The sequence below is a fragment of the Rissa tridactyla genome, chromosome 4 (assembly GCF_028500815.1).
Source record: "Rissa tridactyla isolate bRisTri1 chromosome 4, bRisTri1.patW.cur.20221130, whole genome shotgun sequence".
NCBI classification, from domain to species: Eukaryota; Metazoa; Chordata; class Aves; order Charadriiformes; family Laridae; genus Rissa; species Rissa tridactyla.
The window spans coordinates 31422657-31438426 of record NC_071469.1 but is presented as its reverse complement, the minus strand read 5'-3'; the positions used below and the strand labels follow the sequence as shown (position 1 = coordinate 31438426).

Sequence of the window (15770 nt, the reverse complement as noted above, 5' to 3'; positions counted from 1 at the left end):
ACAAGTTTTGCCAAAGCTTTTTGTAATGCTGTTCTCAATGAATTCTCATCACATTAATATTTTGTGTATCGTTTTTTTTTTTTTCCGACTCCAGAATCTATAGACTTTACAGATCCTCTTCACAGAGAGGCCACCACAACAGCTCTCTGCAACTATAAACCAAAACCCACTGTCACTGTGTCATTAAATACAAGACAGAAAAGTAACAAATGCAGACAGTTCTTTAACCCACACCATTTACATTATACGGGCAACATAATCAATGATTTAAGATGACAAACCAGCCAACAGCAGTTGCTGCATCTAATCTCTTGGTCAAAATTAAGATGAATTAATTAAAGTGAATTTATGTTTAATTGCCTGGAAAAGAGGTCCTGCAAGTCTTCCGGCTAAAGTGGAGTTTTTTCTTCCTTGATACTGCAAGAAAGTTTGGGGTGGTATTTTCAGCACAGATTCAGTAACCCTGAGCAGCACGAGTAGCATCTGTTCCCTGCAAAACAATATTAAACTTGGAGTTACTGTTTTGTTATACTTCTGTATATACCAGGATACTTTTAAAGATAATAACTGAGCTTGACTTGCTCAAACACATTCCAAACAGGACGTAGTGATTACAAACAGCCTAACTTGGTTCTTGCATAAGAAATTAATCTAATCTTCTTTTCACACTTAAGAGTGAGGAACCCCTGTTGCCCTCCAACATCTTCTGCCAAGTTATGCAAGTACTATGACTTCCAATGGCCTGAAATCACAGGCAAAGTTTTAATCATGTATTTCCAAACTGAGCTTTTACTTTTTTTTTTGTTTTTGGTATCAATGACAGGTTTTGGCAATATTACATTATCATTAACGTATTCATCAATTATTTTGTGTGGCACAATTTTTGCCATCACTGTCTAGAGTCACTAGTGAAACTGGGGAAGAAAATACTAATCTAGTGGAATCTGTTTTCAACTATTACTCTCAAATTTCCCAGTGGCTAGCCTGGAACTGACTTCTCATTTCCCCACAAGAGGAGACAAGCTTCACATGACATGTAATGCCAGCTCTACTTACACAGAGTTCAGGAAATACTAGTGACAGATTGAATGCAAGTTAAAATGGAGTAAATCAGCCATTTGAAATCCCCTTGCTACTGCTTTCTTGCAATGGAGAACAGTGGCAAAATACTATTTCATTAGAGACAGGAAATAATAGAAAGTTAATTTGAAAGTGGGTCCCTTGTACCTGCTAGGCACCTTAAGCACTAGAAAGGAACAAAACAGTTAAAACAGTACACGGACTCCTGTACAAAATTACAGATCAAAAGCAACCCACATCTGATTATAATAGTTATCCATGCTTATCCGAGGATTTTTTGGTTTTTTTTTTAAACAAGGCTATGAAGCTTCATATATGTTTCCATATTTAGAACTTTGACACATGAGCAAAACACCCTTGATAAGTCAACAGTAGCTCATTAATAGTAGTCTGTGTACCCTAGCTTACGTCTTTTTTTCACTGAGGGCTAAGCTGCCCTATCTAGGTGCCTACTACTGGATTTAACAGAGCAGATAACTTACCACAGGGGAACACGTTGTCTGTGACATTGAAGTCCCTGTATTTACTGATTTAGAGAAACCGGTTCACATAGGCAATACCACTCTACTGTGTTTACTACCAAGCAAATTTTCACATTTATCTTGTGAATAATATAAGATAAAAGCATTAGCATTTTACCATGTCTTCTTGTCCATAGTCACTTGGACTACCATGTGACGGTAGATATTAAGAATGCGTTTACACATATCAGTGTGTTCGTCCAGCAAAGCTTTAATTTCATTTGCAGGCTCAAGAAAGAATATATTTGAAGAATTTATTATAAAAACCTGCAAGTAGAGAAGAGTGGATGTTATGAGCTTGAAGTACTTCGATGTTTTCAGCAATTCAGTTGGTAGTAACCAGGAAGAGAAAAACCTAAGATTAACAGAAGAGGTTGCATATGCACTCAGAAGTATACATTTAAATACAAGTTAGCTTGATGTGATGATAAAGCAACAATAAGACTGATTTTCCCCCCATTTTTTTCTACAAAACGTATTTGTATATTTTTGCTCTCATAGACAGGTGGTACAACAAACTACTCAATACAATTATTTTAATACGACAGACAAAAATGTCTCAGTAAAGAATTCCACTGCACAAAAGTTCCACCTGTAAGCCCGCAGCTGACAAGTATAATATATGCTAAACTACTTGAAATAGGCCTTGTACACAGTGTGTGCTACAGCATGCCAAGGCCTGTATCATGTTCTGGAAGGAAACTAAGCATGTAATCAGTAAATCTTACCAAAACTAGGAAACGGGATACCTTCTCCAAAGTGTCTGACTTTGGTGGACCGTGAATTAGGGTTTTCAGAAGGAAAATGATGAAAACAAAGTAGGCAAGGACACTGTAGGAGTTACAGGAGCTACTACTGAATTGTTGTTATATTTCTTTGGAAGTTTAGGAAGTATCTGAATCACAGTGAGCCCTAGATTTCCAATTAATTTTTATTTGTCTTTCTTAATCCACATGTACAGGAAATCATTGGTTCTAGAGTTGTGATTTCCCTCTACTGAGAGCTTTGGATTTTAATAATTAAAAACTATTAATATGCAGCTTTACATCCACTAGCCTCAACTAATGAACGTACCTTACTCTAAGTGCCTATAAATAAGTCTATGGAAGAATTAACTGGGAAGAAAACTCAAGACAGAAGTCTTGGATTCTTGATTCACAGATAAAGTCAAATGCGGTTCCAGGTCAGGAAACCTCTCAAATTCAGACATGGTACTGGTTTAGAATGATGTCTTAACTGTGTTTTGGGCTAAAAAAACAATGTATTTGCTAGTCTAAGGAATCTTTGTCTAAAAAACTTCCACATGAAGAATCTCCTAAGCATTCTCAGATGCGTAAACCTTACTAACAGATTGCAAATAGATAAAGATACTTCACTGTTTCTTTTCTCAGAAACACTTCATAACTTAAATAGTCATTGTATGCAAAGATTACAAAGCTAAAATTATTGTAGCATACTTGAATTTGAAAGCAATTTCAGTTATTAAGTTTATTTCTATATATAACAGTGTACAGCACAACAGGAAACCATATTCAGGAAATCATTCAAGCTACTGTAAAAATAATGAGTTCTAATTAGCATTGTCACCCATGGTAAAAGCGCACACAGTGGAGTGGCAAATGCACATGTCTGTTTACTTTGTTTAGAATCAATTCTCTTCTGAATAAAATAACATTACAAAGGCTACAGTCATACACACACCTATATGTATGCATGTGCATGCACATATCATACATAAAATGCACACATTTTACATGACTCTCAAATTATACACGCTTCATGTTCTATATCCTCAACTTCAGTAAAGCATTTTGCTGAACATTTGAAATTAAGACAACTTCTACCCTGCCAAATTTCCTGTAAGAAGTTAGAAAATTTCTGGTAGGGAACTTCTGCAACTCTCCCATTCCTTAACGATATCACTGAAGTAGAGAGTTGGGGTGTCTGATCGAATTTTTCAAACACTTACGTACTCATCCAATCTGTAATTCAGATAAAGATGAGAAAATATCACTGTACAATTTATTATTCAGATTAGGAAAACTGCAGGTTCACATGTTTTGTGTGTGGTGACTCATAACTTAAAAGAAAAAAGCTTGTAAGCATTCTTATTAAACACTTAATTAGAATAATTTGATGATGTGGCACTCAAATAAGAAATTTTTCAGTGATACAATGCAGAGCAGAATGCATGTCCTGATGCAAAATTAAAAGATTTTTTTTACTCTGTTATCCAACTCTTGTGTATTCATTTTCCTAGTAAAGGTCAATAAAGACATAGTGAACCACTGCCATTATTTTAACACCATTTATCATCACACTTTTTAAATCTAAAAAAAAATTTTGCAATACTTGCAGGAGTATTGCATCATATTCCGCTCTTTATGTACTGATAACATGAGCTTTATTATTAGGATGGAAATCAGATGTCAAGTCCATTTCATACCTGCAATACTGACTGCACTCCAGCTCGCACATTTTGCTCTTCAGTATCAATTTCAGACATTTTATGCAAAGTGTCTTCGTAACAGCCATTTCTTGCCCAGTTTGAATTTCGAACATGACTGGAGTTCATCCCTTTTTCCTGAAAAATATTTTTTTCTTAAAATTCTATAGATTTGCAGACAGGTATTTTGGTTTTATATTAAAGGAAAAAGGATACAATAGATATTAAATAATAAACGATAGTAAACAGATGCTTAAGATGCATCTTAAAGACACAAATATATTTTAAGAAGTAACAATTATTTTAAAGTATCTGGACGAAATAACTACTATTTTCCTCATCCTTTTATTTGTAAAAAGTTTTTACACAGCTGAAGATTGGCATACTCTATAATCCACATCTTGAGAACGGTTCATAAAACTACAAGAAATTTTATATTGAACTAACTACATTAAAAATCTACACATAATGGATCAAATTGTTAGCCCATTCATGCACTGTTTAATTACCCTTGATTCTCCCCAACAGATGCTCTGACATAAAATTAAACCACATGTAATCTGTCAAGGAGGCCACTTCTCTGCCTTCTAGCGCATCCAAACGATGCACAAATATTAAGCAACAATATCTTACCTCTTCTCGTTCTTTTGCTTTCTCTGATGAATTGTGGTCAACAACACTTTCATCACAATCTGCAGCTGTACACTGCATTACTTCTTCAGGTTCTTTCATAAATAAAGGCTTGTCTTCTTGCTGAATCCATTCTTGATACACTTTTACCACTTTTCTCATGGCAGCTGCTTCACATATTGGCAAGAGAAATGCCTGTGAGCAGAAAAAGAAACAAAAAACCAGTTACAATACTTGAAATCATGTTGGGCTCTCTAATGTACAGGTTCTAAGGGATAAGAGGGGAAAAAAAACCCCACACAGCCACACAGGATCTTAAATAAATTACTCCTGAATCTAAATGTTTGTTCACTTCTCTATCTGTAAACTAAAAACATGAAAAAAAAGTTTTAACAAGGGAACTTGTCAAGAAAGCACTTAAACTTCACTGACAAAGGGAGAGATATAAGAATCCACACAGACTTACCTACTCAACACCTAGCCTGCTGAAATTAAGACCCAAACACTCATCAAAAGTATGCAAAACGAATGAGCAGGAGTTTCTATTACAACATTTTCCATTCAGAGGACTTGGAAGAGTGGGGTTAAATCAGTTCTAAATGATGTAACAAAAATTGAAGTGACATACGTCACTGGCGGACATGCATCTTATTTTTAGCCAAATGAGATTTTACAAGAGAGTATCCTTATAACAAATGGCTCCCTGAAAAGACTTCAGAATCATTGCTTTAAAAATTCATGCATTTGAGTCAGTGTAACGGCTTGTCACTGCCCTCTTCAGGAGGTTTTCTGTATCTGCTGTACTGGCAACAACTAGTCACAGTTCAGAAACTTTTAACGTTAGTCAGGTTTTAACTAACTATAAATACATTTACCACAGACCATGATGCCCTAATTGTATTTTAAAAAGAACAGATAAACTACACTAACACATGATTTTATGGAGTCCATGGTGCGAATGTTGAAAACTCATTGCCCATGACTTTAAGGAGCGCCTACTTGACAGAAGCGGTATGCTGTCTCTCTGTAAACGGACACACAGTTTTTGTACCCTGGAGTCTAAAATGCATCCATTTTTTTTCTACAGACAATTTTCCCACCATTCAGTACAACCGAAACCTCCTCCTGACTGGAATAACTTAACCCTAATGTTTTAGAAAAATTACAAATATCTGGCATGTTAGAGATGAACTTACACAGAAAACTTCTGGCTAAACAATGACTTAAAGGAGATCTCATAACCAAACATGAAATCCAAATAACCTACATAACTCATGGACTACCTTGCAAAAAGAACAAGTAAAACTGCCTTTGCTGTCCCTTTCACTGGAGAGGGCAGTTTCTAAATAGACCATCAATAATTTAGACTCTGTGTTCAGTCTTTCAGACTCCATAAACCCTTGTGCAGGAGCTGAATTTGGGTAACTTATCTCCTTCAGTAATGCGTCCAAGCTCTTCAACACACTGGTTGTGGATAAGCTTCTGACATTTATTTGCCTCATTCGAAAATATCCTTTCGTCCAGATTGTCATGGAGTTTTTAAATGGTTTTCTGATGTTTAAAACAATTAGTGTCATGCATTTCAATTGAAACAGTGTATTTTTCTTTATTATTATCCAGAACAATCTCTTTGTCTTTTAGATCTATAGCATGGGGCAAATCAGCATCTTGTTCCATTCTCTCACACTGAACTCAAAGTTAGGTATTTTCACATTATAAATAGAGACTTCATATTCTGGCATATGTTCTCAGTTTAAATTTGTTCTATAATAGTTTCCAGTTGAGAAACACTATTTTGAGTATGCTCAGCTAACATTTCTGGTTGCAGAAGCTGTTACCTTCTATGGCCATCTGTCCCACTCTTCTGATGAACACTATCAAGGTAAGGACATTCGATTGCTCCTAAAACAGCTTTTTAAAGGCTGCAGGCTCCCAAAGCAGGCTTATTTTACTATGCTTGGTTGTGAGCTCTAATAGCTACGGGGCTGATGTACAAAAAGATCAAACATTCCTCTCTATGGGGAACCATAAAGTCCAAGTTAAATGTTGTCAAACTGGTTATTAAAGAAATAAAACTAGAAAAATCAGGAACCAGGGATATTCTGCACATAAAATATTACAGAGTTTTTAACTTTTTAATTCTTAAACCTTAAAGGAAAGATGACAGAAAAACCTGTACATTTATATAATGTTCTGCTTAGCAAATACTCTTGAAATAAAGCCGTGATGTGGTGATCTTTTATAGTATAATAATCAAGATTCTTGCACTCTAAAGAGGGTTGTTTACCTGCCGAAAAATCTCAGTTAGAAAATTAACATTGCTTCTTTTAGAAGAAAAGACTTTCCGGACAATTTCAATATCAGTTAAATGCTCTTCATCAATACTGCAGAGACTGGAAGAACTCGGTTCTCTCTCTGTTAGAGTACTTGTATTGGAATGAGATTGTTCTGGCTCTGCATTTCTATCCTGCTTATCAGTACTGTCATTTTTGCTGTCCTCCCTTGAAGCCATGCTAGCAGCTGCTCTCTGAAACAAAAATTAAAGAATACTTCACAGCTCATTTTTAATACAACAATTGAACAGTACAGTTTAAGTTATACAACAGTATAATTTCAAACAGTACAAATAATTCAGAAAAAAACCCAAAGATAGGATTCACTGCATTTCCAAGCTTCTTATGTCTACTCGATTAAAAACAAAATAGCAGAATTTGAAAAAAAAAAGACAAAAAAAACCAGCATAGCAAGTCCTTCTAAAGCAAATTCATAAGCAGAAAATTTAGAAACTCCTTTTTTTAATTGTTCATTAGTTCTAATGTTTTAATTAGTTTCAATTCTTCATTAGTTGTAATTATTGGAGGAGGGCATGCTGCTGATGTAACAATTAAGACAAAAAAAATTAAAACAAACATTTTTTATATATTTGGTTTTACCTGAATATTCTTTGGCACATTTTCACCTTCCATCCCAGGAATATGAGGTCCTGTATGAGGTTTTGGCTCAAGCCAGAAAGACACCAACCATCGAATGACAATAACACGAGCCTTAATAAAAGGTTCCTTTGTGCAATATATTGCCTCATTGGTTTCAGCATCTTTCTTAACCATTACGTAGTGTGGCTTTGGTCTCATTTGCGGTATATCTGTAAGGAAACACACCATCTTAAAAACACATGCAGAGAGAAAGCTCTATATAAAGAACGAAATCCTAAAACCATAACCAATACATGTGAACTTTCAGAGGTGCTGTTCTTTCATATTCTCTGTTGCACAGCTCATCCCAAGATGTGCCAAAATGGACACAACACAGAAAATTTCAGGACTAGAGTACAAGATATCACAAGGCTGTCATTTTCTCCTAGAGGGAGACGATACCGTTGGTCCAACGGACAGCAACTTGTTTCTGCTATGCAAAACCTTTAATTTCTTACCTGAAACTGATTTTTAGAGCCTTACATCCTTGCTTGCTTTTTTTTTTTCTAAACAAGTAAACATGTTTATTTTCATTATTTTCAGCTTCTTTTTAAGCTACATACTATACTCAATATTTAAACTTTAGCAAACTCACTACTTCCCACTTCCATTGAAAACTACAAGGGGAGTTCCACGTACCAAAATAACTGTTAACTAGTCTAGAATATGGCCAATACAAGAAAACTGTCATAGAGAATTAAGATATTGTCAAATTTCTTAATTTTTAACAAGTGTTTATAGTTGTTTAAGTTACTAAGTAACAACTTATATATATCTCATACCATTTTAGAGCCTTTTAAAAGTCCTATATGCTATTTATCCCCTACTACCAAGCCTATTAGGAAAAGCAGATGCAGTTCAGATGCAAGGGATCGCCACATTTCCAAATGCATCCCTAGAAAGATCTCTATGCTGGCCTGCAGCAACCCACAATGAAGCAACATAATTAGCGATAAGGGTCATAGTTCTTTACCAATACAGATCCCAACATCTAATCACGGCTACAACGGCAGAGCTTTAGTTCCCAACTGTATTCCAACGGCAGCTGCAATAAACCTCTACTGGCCCTGCAACAGGTGAAAGATGAATAGAACAGAGAGAAACCCTGCTCCAAAGCCGCGCGAGTTTTGTGGCTACATCTAATGCCACATCTGCACTAGCTAATTTTGCTGGACTTTGCTGCCAGAGCAAAGGCACATGCATCTTCCTAGGACTGAGCTGAAAGATAAGCCTGTGGCAACAGCTTCTGTACTAGCTTGCAGGGGATGTAATGAATGATGCCCAGCAGCGTGCCAACTAGCAGGAACTGCGGTTAGTTGGGGTCTAAAACCTACAGTTCCATTCTCCAGCCCATGTTCTACATTATGGTTCAGAACTGTTTAGCTCTTCTGGTTCTCTACTGTGCTAGCGACAAAGATGCTGACAGTGTCATCAGTATTCCCAAACCTGCTTCAGAAAAATTGAGTCTTTAATAACTCGATCTGGATGGAATTGACATGTGTGGTGTAAACATAACAAAGACTGCAGGGTGGGGACACACAGACAGTTTTTAAATTGTGCATAACGCACATTTCTGCAGGGACAGATATCAACAGCCCAGTTCAACTCCAGACAGGTATCAGCCAACTCAACACTGCAAATCTAATTTCTGGGTTTCACAACTCAAGACAGGGTGTAGAACAGTTCTGCAATACAAATCATCAACCTAAAGCAGATACAAAACTTGCAGGTGCAAATGACATTTCCCTGGGAGTGGTGTCAACTCTATTCCTACTTCTGGAAGGGCAAGTATGAGATCTGCTCTGATACAAAAAGCAGATGAAAATTTGTCTGAGGACTGATTATGACATGTGCTGTCAGAACATACCCTGCTGCTGGTGTTTCAGTATCACAATTTTCATCTGGTGACAGCACATGAAAACAAAACAACCAAAACCACCCAAAAATAAAATCAACAAAAAAGCCCAAACCAAACCAAACAAACACAAAAAAAAACAACACACCAAACAAAAAGGAGGCGTGGAAAATGATGGTCCTACCCACATATGGAGAGGGACAGATTGGAAAGACATGGTACTTCAGCATTTCCTCAACTCTTCTATAGCTTATGGTACATGAGTAAGAGATATGTTCCATGGTTTTACAAGCCAGAATGAAGTTCAAAGATACTAATGGTCGGAGTCAAAGAAGATGCAAAGTCGTCATGCTGAAGAATATAAAGTTGTTCCCTGACTGTTTCTTCCCAATGGAAGGTCAAGAGTTATTTTAAGGGATCCAGCCTAACTTCTGCCAGGTTATAGTATCATAATCCAGCCAGAACAAAACTGGATAGCAGCAAAGAAATAATCAGCTACGATCTAGGCAATTAACATCTGACAGCCATATATACTTTTAGGCATTTGAAGTGAATACAGCCTACCCGTCAGACTGCTGTAAACGTTTCCTTGTTAATATTACAAATACACAACACAACACTCAGCATCAGCATTGAGGATATCCAAGCTGGTGTATCTCAGCGTCATTTCAACAGCCACGTACAAAAGTAGTCATAAACTCATCATGATACTGCTAAACTCAGGAATGTTTCCAGAACAGATTTTAAAGTAACATCCACTATTTTTAATGGAAGCATTATTTTTAGAGGAATAAACAACATGACTCTTGCATATCATCCACCTACATATGTAACAAATGCACAGAATACTTTTTAAAAAGCTTACAAAGAGTTTATTTACTACAAATATAAAACAGTACATTGTTTTCATTCTATGCAAAGCAGCTGATTAGTAAGAAAATTAAAACTTAATACACCTTAAACAGAAGCATGTATAACAGCACAATCACTGAAAAAAAGAAAGCAAATGCCTGTTAGCGCAGTATTTAAAGATGCAAAAATCAGTTCTCTCTGGTATCTATTAGTATTCAGCAGGGTGTGAAGGCTGCAATACTGGCCATGCAGTAACAGCACTCGGACAGTATTTTCAAAGGGACAAGACATCCAGTAGACATGCAGTAAACATGTCTTTGCAGCACACTGCCTCCTTCTGTCGTTTCATGATACCCTCTCAGAACATCCTCTCTCAATCATATTACGTGCTGCAGCTGCTTCTCAAATGTATCCTCCTTCAGTCATTCCTTGAATTTTCACATTTCTGTCCATCTTGGAAGTAGGTGTCAAGGCTCCAGATGAGGACACTGATGTAAAACCAAAGCAAAACAGAAGTTTATTAGAGTGACTCAAACAGTGCAGAAGGAAATATTCCCTTGCCCCAACTTTCCATTTTCCTTTGTTTTGTCTGGGCTTTCCCCACCCCCCACCCTTCCCTCTCTGGGAACTTGGTGTGAGCTGGTGCCAAAAAGGGCAGGAAACTAACTGTAGATGATAGAAGACGTACACTGGGTAGAAAATGAAAAGGCTAGCAGAAACACAGTGATAATGGTGGACGCTTGCAGTTTTGACCACGTTTACTTTTTACAGCTATAAAGGCTTCAGAAGGAATGAAGAGCTGCAGAGAGCTGTAGGACAGCCCACTTTATGGTTTCCCTGTAAATGAAGGGGCCAAATCTAAATGGTTTGGAAATTGCACAGAAAGGCAAGTTACTATGATGGAAGAAACAATACCCCTGCAATCTTACTGCCATATCTGTAGTTCTTACTAAAGAGTTTCCAAAGACTGTATTACAGAATCTAACCAGATATTAAAAGACATTCAAAACAAAACAAACAATCTCATGGGCTCTTCTAAGCCTGTAATACTCAAGCCAGAATTAGGAGGAGGCACAATTCTTGTAACTGGAATGCTCATTGCTCTTTACTGTAACCGATATATGACAATCTGCCTTAACAGAAAGAAAAAGAAAATAAATCTCAATCCAATATACTATCTCCAGTAAAGCCCTATACGAATGCTTGCTTACCAAAACTACTGTTTTGACCTGTACCTCATAACTTCTCCTAAATTAAAAATTATACCAGCAGCATAAGAACTTCTGTTTTTAGTAGCAGGCTCAGTGTCCAAGTTTGCCCTGTTTTCTGCCTAAACAACGTCAATTTTGTTCAGAACAGGCACATGACTGTCTTGAAATAGGATGGGGAGAGGCATGCCAGAGAAGAACTTCTTAGAGGAGAAAAGACTATTTTACTCACCAGTGCTGCTGTTGTTTTCATTACTATATTCTTCCCCAAATCCTTGTCATTGCTGCTGTCTTTGCACAGTTTAAGGCACTGACAGTAGTTTTGTGCCCATTTCTTCCTTTTCTTCCTCATTGTCTTCTTCTTTACTAATGCCTTGGAAGTTTCTCATTTATGGTTCACAGAAAGAGAGAGGACTACTGTAACACTTCTGTTTAAGACTCAGTTGAGATCTTCCTTGAACAAGAAATATGGAACCGATATTTTCTTGTTCTATGATGTCAAGCAGCAGTAGGTTTGCTTTCTCAGCATTTCTTACCATCCCTCTTGTAGCTATTTTATCACTGAACCTCTTCAGTATCTTCACACAACTCTTGTTCTACTGTTGCTTATGGCTCAATTTAGACTGTTTCTTCTCCCCTGGACGAGAAGTTCCAATGTTTGCCTTTCCCAGGAGAACACGGTTTTGAAACACCCATCTCTGAAGGAAGCCACAATCCAAATACATATACATGGACGGGCAGAAGCAGAAAGTAAGACCTTTTCAAGAGACTTCCCAACAGCTTGATTTTAGAATATGAAATTGTGGCTGAAGATCACAACTAACCCTTGGGAGATGTTGCATCAACAGGTAAGAGGAGCACTGAGATGTCCATATTACTCCAGTAACGAAATGGCAGCTTAAAGCCTATGTACATGGTATTGCTTTGCAAACAAGTCTTGAACTCTGTTGGCTTACAACCAATACGTGCATGGGTGCATGCAAACCTGAGCTAGCAAAGTCAAGACATGCAAACAACGTTCTAGTTTATAATAGGCTAACAGCCTCTGAACAAAACTCTAGTTAGATTTGCTTAGCAAACACCTAAAATTGCACTCTCTCTATGGAAATATATGTTCTAGCACCATCAGCTTTAAAGATTGTGTTAAACTGACTTCCTCTTCCTACTGCAAGCTGTTGAGAAAATACAGTTGACGCAAAAACATAACTAACCTTGCTCTGACTGAACCATGAGAGCAAGCACTGTATGATGCAAACACTATGATTCTGTACCAGATAAAGCTAACATCCCCCAAAGAACAGCACACTAACACCTTTTATACCAGCAACAGTAATTTCTCTTCAGAGCACTATTAAAATAATCAACAGACGTCACATTGAAGAACTGTTTTACGTGAACATTTAATTTACCTGAATGAAGTTAATAAAGCAAGATTGACTCTAATGAAGGGGTCAGGTGCCTCCATGAACAGAGAATTGAAAACCACGAACAGACACCATAACATGTCCAAATATTTTTTGAGAATGTTCTTTCTGGGAAAGATGACAAGCAAAAAACTGCTTTGCTATGCTCTCTATTAGAGAAAATTTAATGATGTCATCAGGTGAGTTAACACTTACCAAGTATAGGGTTATACAAGCTGGTCTCCTTACAGATGTTTGGGAAAATAGAAGGTAAGTAGTATTTCTTAAAATTTGAGAATAAAAATGAAAATCCCTTTTCCTGGTTTTCCTTGTTCTTCCATTCTAAACTCTTAACCTTAAAAAAAGAAGTTGGATAAAGTAAACATCTAGAAGAGAAAGATGACTGATGAAACGGCTTCTTTTTAAGTTATTTATTGGGAACATAATCATATGCATTTTAATAAACTTTTAGAAGGATGGAACAGAAACTAACTAGGAAATGTGAATGAGTCAAAGATTGTTCTCTTCCAAAATGTTGCTTCAAAATTAACTTTAACACATCACATACTGAGACAAATCAAAATACATCTGCTTTTATGGTCATCTTGCCAAGTCAGGGAGTAAACCCAAACTGACTGTTTTTAATAAAACTGGGTTTTTATTTCAAAATATTTTATAAGAAAAGGACAATTATCCATGCTACTCTGAACATTTGTTTGACCGTTTCTTTTGACACATTCTGACTAGCAAGTGTCCATATATTCATTATAATAAGTACTTAGATGCATTTATGTGGTTGGTAATATGAAACAAACAAATCTGTCAACAAGCAGCAGCAGAATATACAACTTTAAAGCTGAGTTACACAAGTCTACCCTCATGGATCATGAGTGCTGAGCCTCCCCCATTATAAAATGTTTTCCTACTGAAAAGCATGAAAGTTCTCCTTGATAATAAAACCAACACACAGTTTCGATCTTTGTCCTGAAGAATCCATCTGCCTGTAGAGTTGAGTAATCTGTCAAGTCTACCATAAATAACACAAAGGAAGTTTTCTGAAAAGTGCCTTTTTTTTTCCCCTCCCTCTTTTCCCCCTCCTCTATTCCTTATTGCAAGTCCACAGTTCTATTATGATCTATTTTCAGGGCAACAGGCCTTTAGAATGGAATATATACACATAAATATACTCCCCCCAATATAATTCAATGGAATGTGTGACTGATATGTAAAAGGACGCAAAGTCCTTTACCAGAGCTTAATATCAAAAAGTAACTATTCAGCTTGAAATTATCAGTGCCCCTAAAGAGACTTCAGCAAAAGACTTTAGTATTCACATAGCAAACAAGTTCTATGACACCTGCCTCAATGACTGATCTAAATTTAAATATAGTATTACCCATCTATTACAGAGAAAGCAGTTGTCTTCAAGAGTGAAAGGGATATTTTTATTCAAACTGAACAGTCATCATTAACCTTAGCCTACAGATCTCAAGTATGATGACTTCTATTCAAACTGGGAGATGTTGGAAGCAACAAAATGAGGTTGCAAATTATTCCAGCGCTGCAGGTTCACAGAGTAAGACAGAAGCCATAAACTGTTTCAGTTGAACGTTGGCCATATTTGTGCCACTATCTATTGCCTCTAGCTCAGCCTGCAAAAGCATGAAGAAAAACTTATGTATCAAAACCCAACTGGGTTCTGCTGGACAAGTCTGACCCAGAAGGCAGTACCCTGGTACACTGACAGCACGTCATGCAGCCAAGCAGTTTGCTGGGAATACGACAGCAGAGCAGGCTTGGATGCAGCATGTGCCAACTGGCCAGCACATCGATTACATAAAATACAATAGCTAAGCCACAGCTTTTGACAGGAGCTCTTGCCATGCCCTGTCCTAGGCATCTGAAGTAGTGGCTGAGATCATGGAAGTGTCAGGGTACTAAGGGAAGGACATAGTGTGCACTACAGTTGCACACCATGTGCTAAATACTCATTCAAGTCTTCATTTTCCCTGCACAGTTTAGCTCCATCATCTGCCTTTTAGGTAGCGTGGGATATGCAAAATCTTACTACCCGGTGTTCACATAGCAATGCCACTAAGAGAGCGTAATCACAGCAGTGCAGCTATTTTCAAGCAGAACCGAAGTCATAAGCTTTGCCAGATCTGAAATATTACAAATACGTACTATTTCCCATTGCTTCTCTTTTGAAGAGGTTCCCATGCTCAGCTGTAGCTGTAATCACAAATTTTTCTCTGTGCAGTGTACTGTATTAGGCTTGAGCTTACAAGTGTCCTAAAACTAAAGTGCCGTAAAGTACAGTTGAGATACCAACAGGACTCATGGCACCATCCCTGCAAGATCTGGATAGAAATTATCCTGTTGATCAGAAAAAAAAAAAAGAAAAAATCCAAACAAACAAGAAAAAAAACCCGAACAAGAATACCCCATAAACTCTGGCTAGAAAGCCATAATCTCTGTAACGTACTCTGAACACAACCTGGAGCATTTCTACTAACCAGAGCTTTCCAGTAGCTCAGAGTGTTTCCCTTGAAGAATAGAGAGGCTGTACAGTGACGCTACAGCAACAGCAGAAATTCCAGAAAGACAGCTGGAGGAAAAAACGTGGCCCTAAGCCCAGACACTGGCAGTCAGACCATTGAGTCTGACTTCCTATTTCTATTTCGTTTTGCCAGCTAGCCTGAGCATAAACCTAAGAAAAATGCCAGCAAAAGTTTGCTCAGACTTGTTACAAGCCCATATCACAAAAATTCAATGCTTTCAGTTAGAAGTTCCCCCTTAGTCT

At 37.1% G+C, this 15770-nt stretch overlaps 1 protein-coding gene across 14 annotated transcripts in view; it reads right to left on the bottom strand.

Annotated features, from left to right (window-relative positions):
* The window catches only part of RALGAPA1 (Ral GTPase activating protein catalytic subunit alpha 1), a 134441-nt gene that overhangs the window by 100091 nt on the left and 18580 nt on the right, over window positions 1-15770 (bottom strand). For 13 of the 14 annotated variants that reach the window (XR_008466364.1, XR_008466365.1, XR_008466363.1 and 10 more), the window contains exons 8-14: window positions 13184-13322; window positions 7611-7819; window positions 6965-7204; window positions 4681-4872; window positions 4048-4185; window positions 1720-1868; window positions 361-490 (exon numbers count right to left, since the gene is read on the bottom strand). Coding sequence is in view for 10 of the 14 variants with exons in the window: in XM_054201034.1 (XP_054057009.1) it covers window positions 361-490; window positions 1720-1868; window positions 4048-4185; window positions 4681-4872; window positions 6965-7204; window positions 7611-7819; window positions 13184-13322 (1197 nt within the window). In the remaining 4 variants the exon portion in view is untranslated. The remainder of the gene's footprint in view (window positions 1-360; window positions 491-1719; window positions 1869-4047; window positions 4186-4680; window positions 4873-6964; window positions 7205-7610; window positions 7820-13183; window positions 13323-15770) is intronic. The other variant, XM_054201029.1, reaches the window with a different exon arrangement.